Raw genomic sequence first — 21,325 nt, 5'->3', positions numbered from 1 at the left:
GTAACTGACAACTTTCTGAGAGCTCTGCAAGCATTTATGCAGTTTATCTACACTCTACTGTTACCCACAGGTTTCAGAAACATCACAATGAAATGTCAATAAATTCTGAATAACAATAGTTCTGAAACTATATAAGTTAGTTATGAAAATGAAGGGATCATTCTGGAGTTTTGAGTTACCATAGATTTCCTTGGAGGACATTCCTGGACAAAGGCAAAGAAAAAAGAGTAGAGAAAAGAGAATGTCATTTGTATAATTGGATGCCCATCAGAAAAATCACACACAGCTCCCGAGGCTGTGCTTTCTGCTCTAGTTCCCACCGTGCCCACGCTCTGTTCTAGGAACCCTCACTACAAAGTCTCAGAGAAACCTAGTGGACTAATTGTGTGAATGGATACAGACATGGGAATCAGAGAGAGCATCGCAGCAGGGTAAACGGAGCTGTCCTAATGACAACCAGTGCTTTTCAGAGTAGCACCTATTACTAGAGCCACTCTGGAAGGGTAACCATGTCAGCTCCACCAGAGGGAAGGGACCTGTCTGCACTGAAAACAGTCACTTTGGACAAGTGTAGCTGCAGTAACTGCAGGAAATCACTTCAGAGAATTATACCTGTAAGTGCCAACAATAAAATTAACTCTATGAAGTTATTGAAGAATCAGGCAAAATCTTTTCATATAATGTTTTCCATTTTGAACTATAAAAAGGCTTTTCCTATCAATTTTAATGATAAACATAAAACAAAAAAATTTGCACTTTTAAACACATACACAAAATTATATCTTGAATATATATTTTCTATACTTGCATTATAACAGAAAATTAATAAAAGGAACTATGAAATCTTTTTTCTCAGGCCAGTAGGATGGATTTATATTTTCAAGAACTAAGTAAAATATAAATAAAAAATAAATAAATATGTTGGATCCAAAACAAGCCCAGATGTCTTACCTTTCTTTGTCAGATAGTTCATACTGTTGGCTATGGCAGCAGTCTTGCCCCTAGAGTCCAGGGCAGAAAATCTGGCAAAATCATCCACAAAAAAGTTATCTGGGGGAAAAAAGAAAAAATTTAAACAGATGTATAATTAATAAACCTCAGTGCAATTTACCATTAGTATTCAATTGATAATCGGCTTTGAGCATAATAGAAGATGCAGAAAATGTATGAGTAGAGGACATTAGGTGCTGCTCACTAGGAGGAAGTTGCTCTTGGAAGGGTGCTTCCCAGCCACCACAGGAAAGCAGAGCTGTCACACTGCACGCTCCTGGCTCTGAAACAACAGAGCCAAGTGGTCATGGAAGCATATCTCTGAATGCCAGGGACAAAGAAAACATTCCTCTCTTAAAGTCGATACTCTCAGGTAGTTTGTCACAGCAGTATAAATCGGACAGTGGCTTCTTAAAAAGGTCCCAGGCCATCAAGGGCCAGAGAAGGATAGTCAGGATAATAGTGCTCTTCACTACCCCTGTCCGGGCAGAGTGACAGACAGGAGACCTGCCACTGTAGCACAGAACGAAATATACCTTACCCATGGCACTGCTGCCATGCTCTTTAAGCACTGCTACTCCAAAGACAACCTTTCACACTTTAAGTTTATTTATTTTGGATTTTCTTTTCCTTTTCTTAACTCTCAATCTTCTTGTCTCTGTTACCTAAGTGCTGGAATTACAGAATGTACTGCCATACCCAACCAGCCTACCATTCCAGCTTAACTGAAAGTAATGAAGTCTTATGTGGTAGTGCACGCCTTTAATACTAGCACTAGGAAGGCAGAGGCAGGGACAACTCTGTGAGTTCAAGGCCAACTTGGTCTATAGGTGGCAAGTCCCATTCTAGTCAGGGCTATATAATGTGACCTTGTCTTAAGCAATCACACACACACACACACACACACACACACACAGAGACTGAGAACAAAGACTCGGGACAACACATTGTGAGACTACTTGGCTCACTCTACACTGACTTCTGAAGGTAGCATCTAGCCTGTGGAGGAACTACTCCATTCACTTTCTGTTTTTTTTTTTTTTTTTTTTTTGGTTTTTCGAGACAGAGTTTCTCTGTGGCTTTGGAGCCTGTCCTGGAACTAGCTCTTGTAGACCAGGCTGGTCTCGAACTCACAGAGATCCGCCTGCCTCTGCCTCCCGAGTGCTGGGATTAAAGGCGTGCGCCACCACGCCCGGCTCCATTCACTTTCTGAACAGGTTCTTCACACCCATATTTCTGTGGTATCAGGGAACTGAACTTAGTGCTCTATGCGTGCTAAGCTAGCACTCTTATCAACTCAGCTACACCGGAACCTTTTAGATCTACATCTTACTTCTGTTTATCTTTTCTTCCCTCTCTCCCCAGCCCAGTACTAGGAACTGAACTCTGGGCTTTGCATATGCTAGACAAGCATATGCTAGACAAGCTATTCCACAACTTTTTTTTTTTTTATGAATCACAGTCTAACTAAATTGCCTAAGCTAGCCTTGAACTCATTAAGTAGCCCAAGCAGGTCTCAAACTTGTAATCTTTCTGCCTCAGCTTCCCAAGCAGCTATGATTACAAGCTTGTATATTTTCATTATATTGATCTATAACAACAAAGGCTTCATATGTCTTTTCTTCCCTATGAAAGACTCACAGCAGGCAAGTGATGAGAAGTCCACCTCATTCCCAAATGTGGTGAAATGCCACTGAGAGTCTGGAACAGACTGCTCACGGGTTCACCATAGCTCTTAAAGGCTAGAGTTGTGGAGAACACCCAACTACCCATCGACTGAGAGTAAAGAACAGAATATTTAGTATCTAAGAGAAATGACATACTGACACGCTACAAGATGGATGAACTTAGGAACATGCTAAAACATAAAAGAGAAGTCATGCACAAAGGCTTCCCAGTCACATGGAATATCCTGAATAGGCAAATCCACAGAATCAGAAAGCAGATAGATAAATAGAAAGGAATGAGGGAGGGGGAAATGGAGCAACGACATGGAGAAAAGGGCTTATACATGAGTGATGATAATCTTAGTATTAGACAATGGTTAGAACAGCAAAACTTTTGAGAATAAACTAAAAGACATCAAACCATGTATTTTTGTTTTGTTTTTCGAGACAGGGTTTCTCTGTGTATCTTTGCCTGTCCTGGAACTTACTATGAAGACCAGGTTGGCTTTGAACTCACAAGAGATCCACCTGCCTCTGCCTCCCAAGTGCTGGGACTAAAGGAGTGCACCACCATGCCTGGACAAATTATGTATTTTAAAAAGCTGAATTTGATGGGGCTAGAGAGATATTGTTGGTTAAGAACACTGGCTGCTCTTCCAAAGGATCTGGGTTTGATTCCCACCACCCACATGGTAGTTCACAATCACTTCTAACTCCAGTTCCAGGGGATCTTCTGGCCTCTGTAGGCACCCACATGTAGATGGTACACATACATGCATGAAGGCAAATACACATACACATAAAATTAGGGCTGGAGTTGTAGCCAAGTGGTAAAGCACTATACTTTCTAGCATGTATAAGACTCTAGAATGATTAAAAAGTGCTGTGGGAACTTCAGCCAAAAGCACTTAAGATACTGGCCATTTTGACATGGTCTCAATTACTATAAATGCAGATGTAAAGTATGTGAGGGCCCTTTGGCTGCTGGATTCGGTTCCAATTACCAGAGCACACAGAGGGCTGCGGATCACTACTCTTCCTGTGGGTTTACCCCCTAATAAATAGACCTTTGTTATACTCCATTCTGAACTAGTGTGGAACTCGTTTGTACAACAAAAAAGAAGTAAGACTAAAACACAGGTTGGGTTTCATGGCATATGCATTATAGCTCAACAATTCCCGCCCCACCCCACCCCTTTTAACATGGCGAGTTCCAGTATATACCCAAACTTGTAATCCCCCTCCTCAGCTTCCCAAGGACTAGCACTGAAGTCATGTTTTACCCTGCCCAGCAGAAACTACTACTTTTTAAAAAGTACCCCTAGGGCTGCAGAGTAAGTCTAGTTGAAGTACTTGTTGGGTTCTTACTCAGTATTGACTCTAGATGAGGACAAGGACTAAAGAACTATCTAGTGCTCTATGGCTATAAGGTGGCCAATACAGGTCCATTCTTATCATCCAATGGCATCACATATTTGGCATTTAAATGGCACAAGTTTTGTGGGTTTTTTCATGGTTCATAGGTTTTACCTAGAAAAAAATTATCCCTATTTACTCATCTATCTGTTGGGATTCTAGAGACAAACATCTTTATTAAAGATAGTACCATATTTTGGCAAACACTTCAACAGATTTGTAAACACAATGCTTCTCTTTTTAACCAGAAGCATTTTATGACAATTATCATAAGACTACACAACCTGAATCAACAGTAGCTCAAAATCCTTTTATTTTTGATCTCATAATTTATGTTCCTACATAATCAAACAACTGATAGTTTAAATCAGCATCAAGAGATAAATTCCATGAAATAAAAGTTTGTGCTGTTTTATGAATCATAGGATGTTATGGTTAAATATATGTATACTTTTTTATATTCCTGATATTCAGAATGAAAAATACATCTCATATAGGTAATAGTTTCTCTGCAAATGTCTTCAAAAATACTTTACAGTAGTAGGCAAAGATACAGTAGTATATAAATAGGTTATCTACATATTTAATTTTATAATTTTGCCCCAAACTATATTTTATTTTATAGTATGTCCATTTTTGTTCAACATTAATAAAGCTGACACACTGTTGATATATGCATTTGTCTTCTATAACAGAAGCAGCAATAGGACAGAAAAAGACAAACAATACACCAACAACCTGGAGGAACATCATCAGCTATTTAACCTGAGACTGAGAGCGGCAGCTCTCACGCAGCTCACTCCACAGTAGCACTGCAGCAAGTCAGTCCATATGCATGAGTGTGCAGAGCAGTCTATACCCTCACACACTTCTGCTTTTCAACCCTCCACAATAGTGTTTTGATTTTTTGTATTCTGTGTAAATGTCTAAATATCTTACAACTTAAGGCAAAGAGTTTGCATTTAAAAAGGCCAGAAAATAGGCTTTTGTTTATCCAAAAGCATTTTTCTTTGCACATTACTGTTTTGTTTCAAACACACACAACTCTTTTAAGTGTGAACACTGCATACCTGAAAGCTAAACCTCATCTCTAATGACAAACACAAGTTTTCAATGAAAAGTTGATTTGAAGTAGACACTGAATTTCCCAATATCTAAAACAGACAGACAAACAGGAAGAAAAAAAAAACCAAAAAACCCGCTTCTATTAACAAATAAGTTGGGGGGAAGGATCAGCTTCAAAATGCAAGGAAGCAAAGTAAAATGGAGTGGGAAACCATCACTCAAGTTCACTATACTGAAACTTTCATCAAGTTAAGTTTCATCTTTTACAATCTTAAATAAATAAGCTTAAGTTACTTCACATATTTTGGTTCAAGCAGAGTTCTAGTGCCAGGACTATGCTTACTTTTAGCTAAATTCCCTGAGTATCTTTTGGTGTGAGCCAGTTTATTCTGAAGATACTCATATCTGTATAATTCTTCATGGTAACTGGGACTGCTTGATCTTCCTAAACTCCTGTGAGACCTTTTCAAGAACATTCTGGTACTCTTTTGAGCTCAGAGAAAGGCATTTTCATTGTGCATGCAGTTTGATAAATCTAGCGACAGTCTCCATCCTGACATGCACAGCCCTGTATTCAGCATAGTCAGTACTGGAATCATCCCTGTAATTCCAGTGTTGCAATACAGTTACTGAGTAACCAGGGAGTTCAACTGTTGAAGAGGCTCCATGGAAGCAGTGCAATCTTCTTCACCTCCTTCACTGGGATTACGAGGAGTTACTCAGCTTGACAGTGTCTTCTCTTCAATAGTTTTTTTCCAGTGTCACACTTTTTTATTTGGTCCTTTTCGTTATGGGTTTTAGACCTTAAGACTTTGTTTTTGACATTTTGTAAGAAACTAGATGGTTTTCTTCCATAGGCTTTGGTGGATACTTTAGCAGATCTAGAAGAGTTTTCAGAGAAGTCCTAAGTCTTGCTGGTTCTCAAAGACACTACCACTTTGACTAAACTGTGTCTTGAGTCCACTAGCCTTCTGGAGCACCTGGAGAACAGGAATTGGAATTTATCATCTGAGGAATATTTGGGGAAGGCAGGTGGGTTAGGGACATGGGAACAGCAGCAGCTGCAGAAGGCAGCAAAAGGCCTGCAAAGATTTTTCACTGGTGGGCTTCGAACAGCCACTTAACACCGGCGGGCTCTAGCTGGTCAGGTGAGATATTCAAGTGTTTTTTCTTCTTTAAAGGATCAATGAAATCTGAGCCAAAAGACTGTTTCTGAGGAGAAGATGCTGCATCTCTGCTGGAACACACAGGGCATTCTGAACGGCTTGTGCCAGGGCGCTGAGATGGGTTTAGTTTTCAAGACAGCATTAACTCTAATGACTGTCTGTCTGTCTAGCAACACCCTGGCCAGTCTGAGGGAAGCTCTTAAACATAACCCTTTAAGCACAAGAGAGGTCCTTAGGATGCAGAGTAGCCACCTGCTGCAGAACTGTCCCAAGGAGTTGGCTTTTTGATTGACACTTTCTTTCTGCAGTTGATCAAGCAGTTTTTCTCATAAGCCTTTAGCTCTCGTAAGTGAATGATCCGGTCTCTAAACCACACTGAGAAGAAACACTGCTGCCACCAAGTATGTGTCTTTTGAACTATATTTGCAGGATTCATGAGCGTTGACATTTTTCTCTTAGCCACCCCATCTGAGATGGCTTGAGGAACTTTCAAATTTGCACTCTTTTTCTACATATAGTCCACAGAGTTTGTAATGTTTATGCTTTGATAATGGGATTCCTCCCCTGCCTGCGTCATTCTTTCCCATGTAATTGCATAGGACTCATTTCCTGCACATGCAATTTATCCTGCACAAATGTGAAGCAGTTGAGCTAGGTAGCTTCAGGGCTGGAGAGTGTTCCATCAAAGTTTCCCTTAGGGCTATTATCCCACATTTCACAAAGAGATAGGAACTTCACTGAGGGACTGTTTTTGGGAATTCTGACAAGCTAAAAAGACAGAAACAACCTTGGAGTGCTTGAAAGTGAACTGAAGGTCAAATAGGAATTCAATTTCTGTGGCCCTGCCAAGTCTCCAGTGCCCAGATCACTGTCCTGCCCCTGCCACCTCAGCCCATAAAGTACTGCTCTTCCCGAAGACCCACATCACACCTTAAACTTCTGGAGGTGTCACCCAGGCTCCAGTTCCTACAGTCACCTCCACAACTGCAGCCTTTCTGCTGCAGATGTAATGTCATATACCGCTCCTGGCTAGACCCCCTCTCTTTCTGTCTCTCTAGCTCTTTATAAAGGTTTATTTATTTTTATTTTATGTGTAAGAGTGTTTTGGCTGCATGTACGTATGTGTCTGTGCCTTTGGAGGTCAGCAGAGGGAGCTGGATCTCACACCCCAGTCTTCTGCAAAAGCAGCAAGCATTTTTAATCACTGAGCCTTCTCCCCAGCCCCAGAATTTATCTTTTTTTATAAGGAATTTCCTATGAGTTCGGAAGCATATATCATAATTGTGGTCTACCATCTCAGCATTATAATCTAACAAACAGAAGCAGGTGAAGCACAAATCGAAAGCTAAGAGTCGTTACTGAAATGATCCTTACTGCTGGCTGTTAGATCCAGATACTCTCGTTTAGCGGTCAAAATCCGAGAATTGATTCGTGGAACAACATTTGGTTGATTCATGATATATTCTACCACATCTTGATCATGTGGCAGTTCACCCTGTAAGAAAAAAGAAACAGCAGGGGCAGGAATGTCATAGGAGTATCAGCAATAATAATTCACTAGAAATAAAGCATTCATAGCTTTGAAACAGTTTGCTATAGTGTGGTTGCGTACACACAGTATCTCGAACTTCATCACCACACAGGGGTGATGGGGACATTCATAGAAAGACAGGGCTTAGGAACAAGAAAGTTAAGTCAGCTTTCCCATGGTAGGAGGTCCACAACCACTCCGTGGAGTCACTTCTCTCTTTCTACCTTTCCAAAGGTCCTAGGGAATCAAACCCAGATTGCTAGACTGGCCCAGCAAGCTCCTGACTCATTGAGCCATTTTGCCAGCCCTTGAATTCATTTTTATATGAAGTATAAAGTAAGGGTCAACTTTTGCTCTGCAGTTAAGTCGATACAGAGTTTGTTTAAAAGGTCAGAAAATATTTATTTTTGGCTTTTCAAAACAGAATTTCTCTGTGTAGGCCTGGCTATTCTGAAACTTGCTCTATAGTCCAGGCTGGCCTAGAACTTACTGCCTGCCTCTGGCCTCATAAGTACTTGAACTAAAGGTGTGCACCACCACTGCTCAGCCAGAAATAAAATTTTAAAATAAATAGATTTGTTCTAAATATCAATATAGTCACACAAAAGTCTTCAGAGACTGGGTATACACGGTTAACCCCGACACTCAGGGGAAGGCGGATCTCTGTGAGTTCAAGGTCGAGCTGGGATATCTAGCAAGTTCTAGGCCAGCCAGTGAGACTCTGTCTCGAAAATAATTATCAGGGCTGGTGAGATGGCTCAGTGAACCAGGAGCTTGCTGGGCCAACCTGGCAGCCTGAGTTTGATATCCCATGTGAAGGTGGAAAGATCTAAACTCCACAGTTGTCCTTTGACTTCCACACATGTGTTGTGGCATGTACTTATCCAAATAATAATAATAATTGGAACAATTGTAAATTAACTCAAAATAGGTCAAAGATTTACCCTAAAGATTTGCAATCATAAAAGTCTTAGAAGAAAACACTAAAGAAAAATTTAATAATAGCTGGACAATGACTTAGCAGTGCTTTCTTGGCTAAAACAATGAAGAGCACAAAAACAAAATGGAAGAATAAAGTCCATCAGAATGGGAACTTTCACGCATCAAAAGGCATTAACAAGAGCGTAGAGGATTGGAGGCGTAGGTCCGATGGCAGAGTGCTTGCTGGCATGCACAAAGCTCTGGCTTCAGTCCCCAGCACTGCAGGATTCACTGCAGGATTAGGCAAGAGAGCAAGGGATAGACAGAAACCCTCTAAACAGCCGCTGAGAGGTGAGTGATAAAAGTGAACACACACATACACACTTACACACACACACATGAATGCACACACAAAATGATAATAAGTAAAAAAATGTAAAAGTCGGTTGGAAAAGATCTACAGGATAGTGGCAAGGGTTGCATAAAACTGTGACTAAAGAAAATGCCAGTTCACTGAACACTGAAAGTGGCAAGATTTCATGCTCTGTATCTTTCACTATAAGTCAGGTGTTTAGCTACTTTTTTATTTCTATGACAAAACACCATTACCAAGGCAAACTTATAAAAGAAAATGTTTAATTTAGGGTTCACGGTTCCAGAGGATTAGAGTTCATGATTTTCAGGGCTGGAGCATGGCAACAGGCAAAAAGCCCACTGGAGCAGCAGGAGGCAAGGAGAAATAACTGGGAAAATGGAGTGGGCTTCTGAACTCTCAAAGTCCACCCTCCCAGTGACACTCCTCTTCCAATACCCGTTCCACATATCCTAATCCTTCCCCAATAGTTTCACCAACTAATGACCAAGTTTTCAATGTACACACCTATTAGGGTTATTCTCATTCAAACCACCACAGAGGTAATGGATTCACGTTATAAAAGAGGATATAAAAGCTAATAGCTTCTCTAGGTCCAATTTTATCTTGGAATTTTTTTTTTTCTTTTTGGCTTAGAACTCACAGATCCACCTGCCTCCTCCTGAGAACTAAGACTAAAGCCATGTGTCACCACGCAAGGCATAACACAGAATTTTACTACTGACTAAAGAAGCTACAAAGTGGGCCTGGAGAGATGGCTCATAAGAGCATTGGCTGCTCTTCCAGGGTCCTGAGTTCAATTCCCAGAAATCACATGGTGCTTACAACCATCTGTAATGAGATCTGGTGCCCTCTTCTGGTGTGCAGGCATACATGCAGGCAAAACACTGTATACATAACAAACAAATCTTTAAAAAAGAAGAATATACAAAATATAAACCACTTGCTTTCAAAGTTGTCCTGAAAATACCACTCACCAAATATACCACCCTTTGGAAGAAGGACGTGGTCTCCAAGATCTTGTGCATTGTAATGGTTTCCAACTCATCAGGATCCAAATGTTCCTTTTCAAAGGGCATGCCATTGAACAAGACAACGGGCAGGGGACCAACACCAATCTGCTCATAGTAGCCTCTCGCTTCCTAGAAAACAAAGGACAAAAAGAAAGCACATGTTCCCCCTCATGATACACACAGAACAAAACAGTTTCTTACATGCCTGCTTAAATTAAAAAAAAAAATAAAAAAGTTAACAGGGCAGACAAGATGACTTAGTAGGTAAAGACACTTGCTTTGTAAGACCTGAGTTTGATCTCTAGAACCCATGTAACAGACTCTACAAAGTTGTTGTCCCTCCATATGTGTATACACAATAATAATAAATAAAAATAATTTTTTGAAAAGAACAAAAGAAGGGCTAAAGAGATGACTCGGTCATTAAGAGCACTTGCTCCCCTTGCAGAGCACCTGGGCTCTGTTCGCAGAACCCACATGGTGGCTCACTGCCTATAACTGCAGTTCCTATGAGTCAGACGCCCTCCACTGGCCTCAGTGGTCTCTGGCACACAAATGGAGCACATATATTCACAAATACACACACACAAATAAATAAATCTTTTTTAAAAAATAACAGACTAGAGCAAAGAAATGACTAAAGATATTTTTTTCTTTTTTAAGCAGTATGAAAAACAGATACTACCTAAGTTAATTTTAAAGAACGTGGTATCATAGTTAAAAATCTTACTTAGTAAATGTGAAATTAAATTATTGAACTTTAAGAAACAAAAACTTTACAGACTAGGGAATGTGTATATGTCTGTTTATGTGTGTGAACAGTCCTCCAGGCTTCTAAAACTGCATCATGTGTACAATGCTCATTGTACAACAAACTTTCTGCAATTGTTGGGAGTAGACTCTTCACCACCCCAATACAGTGCTTACTGGCAGCCAGCAGGCTCAAGTCCAGAGGATAAAAGAGCCCCTGGAAACTGGTAACACAGTGGTAGCTGCAAAAGAAACAAGAGCTGAGCAAAATGGGCTGCCTGAATAAAGCAGAGAACAGCAAGTTGCTGCAAAGGTCACTGTAGCAATTGGGAATACACAGAAACTTGCTTCAAGTTTCCTCACTTCTGCAGAGACAAGGGACTTGCAGGGCCTGACTGAGAACTCTGAGCAACTTCTCAGGCTCAGGGCTCTGTCCCCCGACTCACCCACATTTACAGCTCTTCCCTGATTAGTCCTACTTTTTCCACCTAATGCACACTGATATTCAGCCACACATTTCTTTAAATTTGGGCAACAATTGAGGAAGGGAAGGCAGATTTCTGAGCCCAGCTCCAGCTGCTTCTGCCTTCTTCAGTGGAAGAAACTAAAGAGCTCAGCAACCAGCTCCTAGCCAGGCTGCTCACTAGAGAAGCAAAACTGCTTTCAAGAATTGCCAGAGACAGATCTGTTGGCTCCCTGTGACTGCAGCTTCTGTCCCAGGCTGGGAGCCCACTCCAACCTGCCTCAAGGACTCCACACCAATCAGCAGACAGAGGGATTCTTTCCACACCTTTCCAGACGAGGTTGGGCTGTAAAAGGGAACTGGTTCTCGCATTCTTACCTTGCCTTACTAAGTTTTGGCTATTAACTTTTATAGCACTTTCTAAAAACCAAAGTACAGCAAGTGTTTTCTAATATTCTCACAGTGTAAGAATCAACATTGTTTTGGTTGTAGGTATGTAAATATGTACAAAGTACTTGGTTTTATGTCACCCCCCAAAAAGCTGAAGTTTTCTCTTCTTTCACCTTCACATGAGTTTGGAGGCTTAAATTCAGGTTGCCAGGCTTACATAGTAAGCACCTGTACCAGTAAGCAATCTCACTGACTCTGGTTATTACATTTCTTTCCTTTTTTGTTTTATTTTATTGTTTTTTGAGACAGGGTTTCTCTGTGTAACAACTCTGGCTCTCCTGAAATTTGCTCTGTAGATCAGGCAGGTCTCAAACTCAGAGATCTACCTGCCTCTGCCCCCAGAGCTCTGGGATTAAAGCTGTGCACCTCCATAGTTGGCTAGTTAACAGACACGTCTGGGTGCCTGAACAATGATGTAAAGTCAAACAGTACATATTGTGCCATACACCACCTTCTGGTTCTATACTTCCAATAGGTTTTATCCAAAACATACTTCATAGAAGTACAACTACTATATTGAAAAAGTAATTGTTTTCCAATTTAAAAGTTAACATGCAAGTTAAAAAATAAGTACTATTGGGCTGGAGAGATGGCTCAGAGGTTAAGAGCATTGCCTGCTCTACCAAAGGTCCTGAGTTCAATTCCCAGCAACCACATGGTGGCTTACAACCATCTGTAATGGGGTCTGGTGCCCTCTTCTGGCCTGCAGGCATAGACACAGACAGAATATTGTATACATAATAAATAGATATTTTAAAAAAAATAAGTACTATTTTCTGACCTAGAATCACTTTTCAAAGACTGACAAGTGAGGCTAGATGTGGTTGCAATATGCCTTAATCCCAGCACTCAGAGGGTAGAGACAGCTGATCTCTGTGAGCTCAAGGCTAGCCAAGGGCCGCACATTCAGATCCTGTCTCCTGGCGGGGAGAGGAAGAGGGGAGGAAGGTGGGGACTAAAAAGCGGTCTGTCTACATTTTGAAATGCTAGGTACTGAGCACTTTTATCAACACCCCACTACAGACACCATTCAACCCAGTCTAAGGCAGCAGTCATGTCAAAATACCAAGGAACTAAGTTCTAAAGAAAGTGTTACCTTCCGGTTCTGATCATAAGCAGAATCAATCCCCAGAATGCTATTCACTTCGACATACGGGTATTTCTTCTCCAAGACACTGATCACATGTTCAACTTTCACTTTTTCTCCAGTCCTCACCTTGTTATAGATCTAAAAAGAGAAAAATAAGTAACCAATTACACTTTTAAATTCAAATTTCAAATGTGAGGAAGTCTCTAAACACATTAGAAAAATAGGACTACTTTTATTAAGAAGCAAACTGGAACTTCTTAGCAACACTATCATTTCAATATTCCTTATAAGATATCTTTGATTAAGAACCGAAGATTTTTCTTTCTTTCTTTTGTTAAGACACAGTATCATCACAGTATCATCATGAAGGCCTGGCTAGCTTGGAACTTGCTATGTAGATCAGACCGGCCTTGAATTCAGAGAAGCCCCAGCAGCTGAGTGATGGAACTAAAGATTTCTTGAAATGATCTTCTCAGTACATAAATACATTATAACCCAAACGTGGGGAGGAGGGGTGCAGAAAAAATGCTTTAGGAAGTATCAGAAGCCAGGTGTGGTGGATCATACCTGAGATAGCCAAGCCCTGGGAAGATGAGGAAAGCAGACCCAGAGTTTTTGGCTAGCCTGGGCTATACAGAAAGACCTTATCTCAGAAGACAAAAAAAAAAAAAAGAACCAGGCACGGTGCTGCACAGCTAACACCGCAGCACTGTAGGAGACAGGAGAATCAAGAACTCAAGGTCATATTCAACTACACAGTTTTTCCAAGGCTAGCCCTAGCTATATGAGACTGTCTTAACAAAAAGGAGAAGAAAAAGAAAAAAGGAAGGAAAGAGGGAGACAAGAAGAAAGAAAAGGAAAAGATGAAAAGATACCATAAGAAAGTCTCAAAAGAAAAAAAACTGATTTAAAAAAAAGTAGAGACCACCACATTGCCCAAAGGCATTAACTGATGATTTCACAGAATCAAAGTGCAGAGGACTGCAACATGTATGCTATTCTCTCTCTTCAGGAATCGCAACTGATGACCAGCACTATGGCTTAATATGCCTGACAACCAAGTCTGATCCCCATATCCCATGGGAGAAGGAGAGAACCCACTCAGAAGGTCATCCTCTGGACCTGCATACATGTACAGTAGTACACACGTGCCCCTCCCCCAGCAATCTATTATTTTCACATCAGTGAATTAATAATGTATAAGGAACCCTGAAATATAAAACACTAGAGTTTATATAAGAATATACTTTCCCTTTTCTCTTTACATAAGTACAAAATACCCCTAACACAAACTGTTTTAGAGTGAGTTAAATTTCTTAAAAAGTATTTGCCATTTTGAACAAAAACATACATGTGTGAGAATTTGGAAGGCGTGGTAACCATCCACTTCTTGGACAACATAATTATACGCTCTCAGAACAGCAACTCCAGCATCTTGCATCCCATCAACATCTTCCGAGTCATTGACCACAAAGATAAAACCAATCCTGCAGAGAAGAAAAGGGGCATTTTAAAGAAGGCAATCAGCTAGAGGCAGTGGGGTCCCGCTGCTCACTTCTAACTGAGAAGCACAGTCAACATCCCACTCTAAACAAGGCTGGCAAAGCTACATACACATCATTTTAAAAACACAAGAGTAGGGTCACAAAACAGGTTAGGCTTTTCCACAGTGAAGGCTCTTAAAGAGTCTTGACTAGATTTCTTTACTGTCATGAAGAGCTTGCTACAGTGATAGGTAGAAATTCGTTCTGTTTTTCAGTTGGGAGGACTGGAGAAACAGCTCAACTAGTAAGAGCACTGCTCTTCATTCTCGAGAGGGAGGGGGAATGGAGTGGGGGGGAGGGAGAGAGGGTAGGGAGTGGGGAAAGGGGACGATGTGTGCGAGGAGGGGAAGGGAAATGGGAAACGGGGAGGAGGCGGAAATTTTTTTTTGCAACAACTAAAAAAAATAAAATAAACAAACAAACAAAAAAAGAGCACTGGGCGCTCTTGCAGAGAGAGTACCTGGGTTCTGTTCCCAGCATCCAAATCAGATGGCTCACAAGGGCCTCTAGCTCCAATTTCAGAGCATCTGATGCCCAATTCTAGCCTCTGTGGGAACTGTGCATATGTGGTGCACATACAGACAAGCAGGAACATACACATAAAGAATAAATACATTAATTTCAAAAATCCGGAAATTGGAGCTGAAGAAAATGTAAATGTAACTAAAACAATATAAAAGGAAGCCAGGATCACAGCTTTAATCCCAGCACTCAGAAGGCAGAAACAGGAGGATCTCTTATGAGTTCAAGGCTAGCCTGGTCTACAAAACAAGTTCCAGGGCAGCCAGAATTGTTACACAGAGAAACCCTATCACAAAAACAAAACAAAACAAGGAAGGAACGAAGGAAGGAAGAGAATCAACTGTCGTATATCATACAGAGACGGATAAGTATGAAGACTCATGGGCAGTCTGGGCATCTAGACTAAGAGCATTGCAGTTATGCCAACAAATGGTACTGAAACAACTGCACAAGCAAAGTAATAAATTTAGATATAAATTTACCCTTCACAAAAATTAACACAAAACATACAACAGATGTAAGTGGAAAACCAAACCTACAAAGTCCTGGAAAATAGCCCTGGAAAGAATTGGTTGGTGGTGTCAGGTTTGGCTAATGATAGGTTAGATCAAAAAGCATGATCCAGTTAGGGAGATGGCTTCACAGGCAAGTGCTTGCTACACAAGCATGAGAACCCAACTCAGATCCCTAACACCATGTACAATAAACTGGGCACGGGGGTATATATGTCTGTAACCTCAGTATGGAGGTGAAAACAGAAGAATTTTGGCAGTGGGCGGAGCTCTCTGGCTAGCAGCCTAGCCAGTCTGTGAGATCCAGGTTCAGTTACTGTAGTGGTAATAACTTAGGGAAACACCAACATCAACTCTGGTGCACACACGTGCACACTCACACACACACACAAAATCATAAAATGACTGAGAAGGCAGACGTCATTGAAGTTTAAAACTTCTGTTTTGTAAACCTCAAATAGTAGCACATGCCTTTAATCTTAGTGCTTGGGGAGGCAGAGGCAGGTGGATCTCTGTAAATTCAAGGGCAACCTGGTCTACAAGCAGAGCTACATAGAGAGACGCTGTCTTAAAAAAAAAATCAAACCCCCCAAAACAAAAAGTTCCTGCTTTGAGAAACGGGGGGGGGGGGGGGGAGGGGGGAAACCCTACCAAGGAAAGTAGAGGAAAAACCACAGACTAGCAGAAAATCCTTGAAAAACAGCCATCTGAAAAGGACTGAAGTCCCAAATGTAAAATGACTCGACACTCAGCATCAAACAAACAATTTTACACAGGCTAAAGAATCTGGGCATGGCAGCACAGTTGTAACCCTAGCACGTGGAATGCTGGGGCAGAAGGACGGTGTGTTTGAGGCTAACCCAGACTACAAATCAAGTTTCAGGTCAGCCTAGACTACACAGCAAAGTCCTGTCTCAAAAAGTCCACAGAAATAAACAAATTAAGTTTTCTGACTAGATACTCACAAAATAAAACACTAAGATCCTAAGCCATTACAGAGTAATAATTGAACAGCAACCTATTGCTATATATCCTCTGAAATGCCCAAAAACTACATGTTAGTGAGAAGCAACAGGATTCTCAATTCATTGCCAGTGAAAAAGTAAAATTGTGTAGATGCTTTGGAAGCCACTTTGACTGGTTCTTAAAAAACTAAGCATATACTCATCACACAGTCCAGCAACCTTGCCAACAGAACTTTGTCCACATAAAAATCTCTACATGGCTATTTAGAAACTTTAGTAGTACCTGCTCAAATTTGGAAGAAAGCAATATGCAGGCCCTGGTTAGTTTTCATCACTTGATACAAATCTAACCCTATCTCGGAAAAGAAAATTCCCACTGAGGAACTGCCTCCATCATACTCCCCCGTGGGTATGTCTTATCTTCATGAGTCATTTATGTGGGAGGACCTGGCCTACTGTGGGTGGTGACCCCTATGCAAGTGGTCCTGGGCCATGAAGAACAAGACCATAAGCAGCTGTTCCTCCATGTTCTTTGCTCCAGTTCCTGCCTGGAACTTCTACCTTGACTGCTCTTCATGCTGGGCTGTAAGTTGTAAGATGAAATCAGCCCTTTCCTCCCTGAATTGCTTTTGGCATGGTGATTATCACAGCAGCAGAAAGCAAACTAAAACAGAAACTGGTACCAGGATCATTGGGCATTGCTGTGACAGACCTGGTCATGTTGGGTTTGGAAGGCATGTACAAGTGTGTGGACCTCTGGCTGGAAAACCCATTGAGTGCCCAAAGTTTAGTCGGCTATTCTGTGAAAGCTTGGAAGAAATGCTTGACTAGTGACGTTTCAGAGAGAAGCATGCTGTCAGGGATAGCATGCAAATATTCTGAATTAGGAATACATAGTTTCTGGTCAACTAGAGAATCAGTTGTGATTAGCAGAGACCAGCACCACTGAAGTGAAGCCTTGGCTTTCCAAGGACAATTAATATTGATTACCTGAGGCTGAAAGATCAGTTGTGATTAATAAGAGACCAGTATCACCGGGGTAAAATCTTTAAAGTTTCTGAAAAGTCAGCATATAGAAGCTATGGTTTATAGGGGACCAGGGCTGCATCTCAAACTGGCAGCCAAACACAATGATGTGTAAGAGTCTCATACATGGAAGTGATTTTGAAGGTATGAATGGGTTCTAGAGAACAGCTGAGGCCTGATGCTGGGAGAGGCCAGGAAAGGCCACTGGTGAAGGGGCAGCCTCGGTTGCAGTGAGGTCATGAAGAGGCTGAGGCTTGACATTGTGAGAAGCTAAGAGGTCACTGGCAAAGATGCAGCCTGAGTTGCAATGAAGACCTCAGAACTAAAGGGATAGAGAAGCTGAGGTCAGAGTCCCTAGGAGAGGGCACTGAGAAAGGTGCACCCTCAGCTGCAGCAGAGACGCCAGCATAGTGGAGATGTCAGGTCCATGGGAGGATCACCAAGGACAGCAGCGTGAAATGAAGTTCACCAGAGTCTGTAAGACAGGTTGTGTACTGTGGATGGTGTACCTGAAGAGGCGGGGCTACCCAAACCCTCTGGAGCCCTGAAAACTGTGAGTTCTAGATGTCAGACACTGAGCTATTTACACTGTTGGTTTCGGATTCTGCTTTAACCTGGTTCTTTCCTCTTGGAATAAGAAATATGTACCTTATTTTTTACTTTACAGAAGATTACAGTTGAGAGAGTTTTAAAAGAAGCTAGGTATCCTAAAGTGAATGAGTTTTTAAAAACATTTATTTGTAATTATGTGTCTGTATGTGTCTGTGTGTTGGTACGTGGACAAGAGTGCAGGTGCCTGCAGAGGCTAGAGATGTTAGATTTGCTGGAGCTGGAGTTACAAGTGGGTGTGAGCTCCCTGTTGAGTGCTGGCAATTTAACTTGGATTCTTTGGAAGAGCAGTATATGGTATTAACTGCTAAGACATTTCTCTAGATCCTGACACTGAACTGCTAAGTAATGAAATTTTCAAAGACTTAATTAAGGATTTTTAAAAGTTGAACTGTGCTGTATAATGTGATATTAATATTAACATGAGATTTTGAGGATAAAAAAGAAAAGAAATGACTTAATAATAGTGATGTAATTGTGTATTAAGCTGACTGTCAGTTGTGTTAGTAAATTTTGTTCAGTTTGAAAGAAACCTAGATAGACCTGGGAAGAAGGAATATCAGTTGAGGAATTACTTCCGTCAGATAATCCTTGAGCATGTCTATGGGGCATTTCCCTGATTCATGATTGATGTGGGAGGGTCTAGTCCACTACAGCCAGTGCCCTCTTGGTAAGTCACCCTGGGTTGTATAAGAAAGCAAACTGAGCAAGGCTCCAGGAACAAACCAGTAAGCATCATTCCTCCATGGCTTTTCGTTCATCCCTTGCCTCCAGGTACCTGAGTGGAGTTTCCACCCTAACTCCCTTTTCATGATGCTCTGTAAACTGTAAGATGAAATAAGCCCAAGTTGCTTCTGGAACAGTGTTTATCACACCAACAGAAAGCAGACTAAAATGATGCCCATCAAAGGTGAAAGGATAAACAAAATGTAGCAAAACCACAAAATGAAACATTACTCCATGGTTAAAAGAAATTAGGAGGTTGTGGGCACATGCTATGGAAAGTCCTGATTCAAAAAAATCAAGAGTTCTGGGCCAGCCTGGATTACATGGATGGATGGATGGATGGATGGATGGATGGGTGGATGGATGGAAATTTTGTATGAACTCTCACAATTACTAAATAACCTGAATTGCACATTGCTAAATGAAACAAGTCAGACTAAAGAGCTACATACTATATATAGCTGCAGGTATATGATATTCTAAAAAAGATTTTAAAAAAAACTATGAGGATAGTTAAAAAGTCAGTGCTGTCCAAAGATTCCAGTTATTGGAGGGAAGGGCAAACATATAGCATGGGAATTTTTAGAACAGTGACTTTAGTAAGTATGTATAATGTAAACAGTTAATACTCGACCTCTGTCAAAATCCATAACATTAGCAATATCAAACAATGAACCATAATATATATGATAGAGTTTATTTAATGATAATGTATCAATCAAGACAGGTTTGTTTGGTTCTGGAAGTTAAACCTAGAGTCTCACCCATGTTAGCCAAGTACTCTAACACTGAGATATATCCTCCAGCTATTTAATCAACATGATTTAGTTTTTATTTATTTTTAGGTTTCTTTAAGACAGAATATGTGTAACCTATATTGACCACAATATAAAGCCTAGGCTAGTCTCAAAATTAGGATTCCCCTGTTCTGTCTCCCAAGCCCTGGGAGTACAGGCCTGTGTCAGCAGACCCTCCTAACCGGGCTTCCTTCTTTTTTTGTGGTTGTTGATTTTGAGACAGGGTCTCAACTATGTAGTTCTGGCTGTCCTTGGACTCACAGAAACCTGCCTGCCTCTGCCTCCCAAGTGCTGGGATTAATGATGTGTCCCACAATGCTGAATTTGATAACGGTGCTTCTAAAAGGCAGTCTACTATAATACAATTTTATTTAGACAAAAAGAAAATTTGTACAAAATGGGTGGAGCTGGAGATAATGTTAAACAAAGTAAGCCAGACTCAGAAAAAAAAAAACATGCATGCATATGCACATAGGTGCACACACGCACAGACAGAACCCGGACACATTTAAGAAACATATATGCAAGATAGGGATAATCTTAGTTGTCAACTTGACACAACTGGGAAGAGGGAACCTCAACTGAGGAACAGCACCGTAGTCACGTCTGTATGACTTTCCTTGATTGCTGATTGATACGGGAGGGTCCATCCACTGTGGGTGATAACTCACTAGGCAAGTGGGCTAGCTGATGATATAAAACAGCCAGCTGAGCAAGAAGCATTCTTGTACATGGTCTCTGCTTTAGTTTCTGCTATGGGTTCCTGCCTTAGCTTCCCGTGATGATGGACTGTAAAAGTGAAATAAAGCCTTTCTTCCACAAGTAACTTTGGGTCACAGCAACAGTGACACAAACAAGAAGACACACATACACAAAAAAAGTACGAGCAGACGCAGGGAAAGAGACAAGGGACACAGCAGAGTGATGGGGATGAAGATGAGCCTAAAGGGTAGTGACATATTAAGCCTGGAAATGTAAAAACTATGAACATATTTATCAAATAAGAACTGTTAACAGTGGACCTGATGTGGTGGAACACACCTGTAATCTCAGAACTTGAGGGGCAGAAGCAGGAGGATCTCACTGAGTTCTATGTCAGTCTGGTCTACATAATGAGACCCTATCTCAAAAAAAAAAAAGTATCAGGTGTGTGTGTGTGTGTGCGTGTGTGTGTGTGTGTGTAGGCAAACAGATTGTTTTCAGGTTAACTCTTTATTTTTAAATTTTTACTCATGATATAAACCCTGTAATTAGAAAAAAATGTCCTAAACATCCTTATGTTGGCAAATTGACACCTAATTATATCTCCAGAATCTTCTTATCTCTTTATAAGTAAGTCCACTTCCCATCTCTAGTTTCTAATTGGGTATCAGTTTTTCTTCAGGTAAGACAAAAACTTCAGGCTTTTGTGTCTCCTGGGTACCTCCCTTACTGAATAGCCCCGGGGAGTCCACAGCTTGTATCAATGCCACAGGGTAGGACCACATTATTCCTACACCAAGAGCAAAAAGTCAACCTATCTGCCAGCTCCCCTCTGATGCTCACAAGACACCCTTCCTGTGCCCAGGGCTCAAGTGCCTTTGTTCCCTACATCTGTAATCTTCCTGTGCCTCAGTACAACTGTACAAATGTTTGGTTAGGGCCCACTGTGTACCATGAACCAATTTACATGTGCTCAGATCCGCCTTTAAATAAACATGGCTGTAATTTAGCAATTTATTTTCTCCAT

General features: G+C 41.0%; 1 protein-coding gene and 1 pseudogene across 2 annotated transcripts in view; both read right to left on the bottom strand.

The window, feature by feature from the left end:
* Uggt1 (UDP-glucose glycoprotein glucosyltransferase 1) overlaps window positions 1-21,325 on the bottom strand; it is a 117,863-nt gene that overhangs the window by 46,163 nt on the left and 50,375 nt on the right. Inside the window, exons 16-21 of one of the 2 annotated variants that reach the window (XM_041655245.1) lie at window positions 14,247-14,382; window positions 12,902-13,033; window positions 10,107-10,271; window positions 7,679-7,799; window positions 952-1,050; window positions 180-203 (exon numbers count right to left, since the gene is read on the bottom strand). In XM_041655245.1, coding sequence (XP_041511179.1) covers window positions 180-203; window positions 952-1,050; window positions 7,679-7,799; window positions 10,107-10,271; window positions 12,902-13,033; window positions 14,247-14,382 — 677 coding nt within the window. The remainder of the gene's footprint in view (window positions 1-179; window positions 204-951; window positions 1,051-7,678; window positions 7,800-10,106; window positions 10,272-12,901; window positions 13,034-14,246; window positions 14,383-21,325) is intronic. The other variant, XM_041655246.1, reaches the window with a different exon arrangement.
* Window positions 5,287-7,320, bottom strand: LOC121450626 (annotated as a pseudogene).

The sequence above is a fragment of the Microtus oregoni genome, unplaced genomic scaffold (genome assembly GCF_018167655.1).
Source record: "Microtus oregoni isolate MIOR12 unplaced genomic scaffold, Mior012 000007F_ref0000211, whole genome shotgun sequence".
Lineage (NCBI taxonomy): Eukaryota > Metazoa > Chordata > Mammalia > Rodentia > Cricetidae > Microtus > Microtus oregoni.
This window is presented reverse-complemented; position numbering and strand designations above follow the sequence as displayed.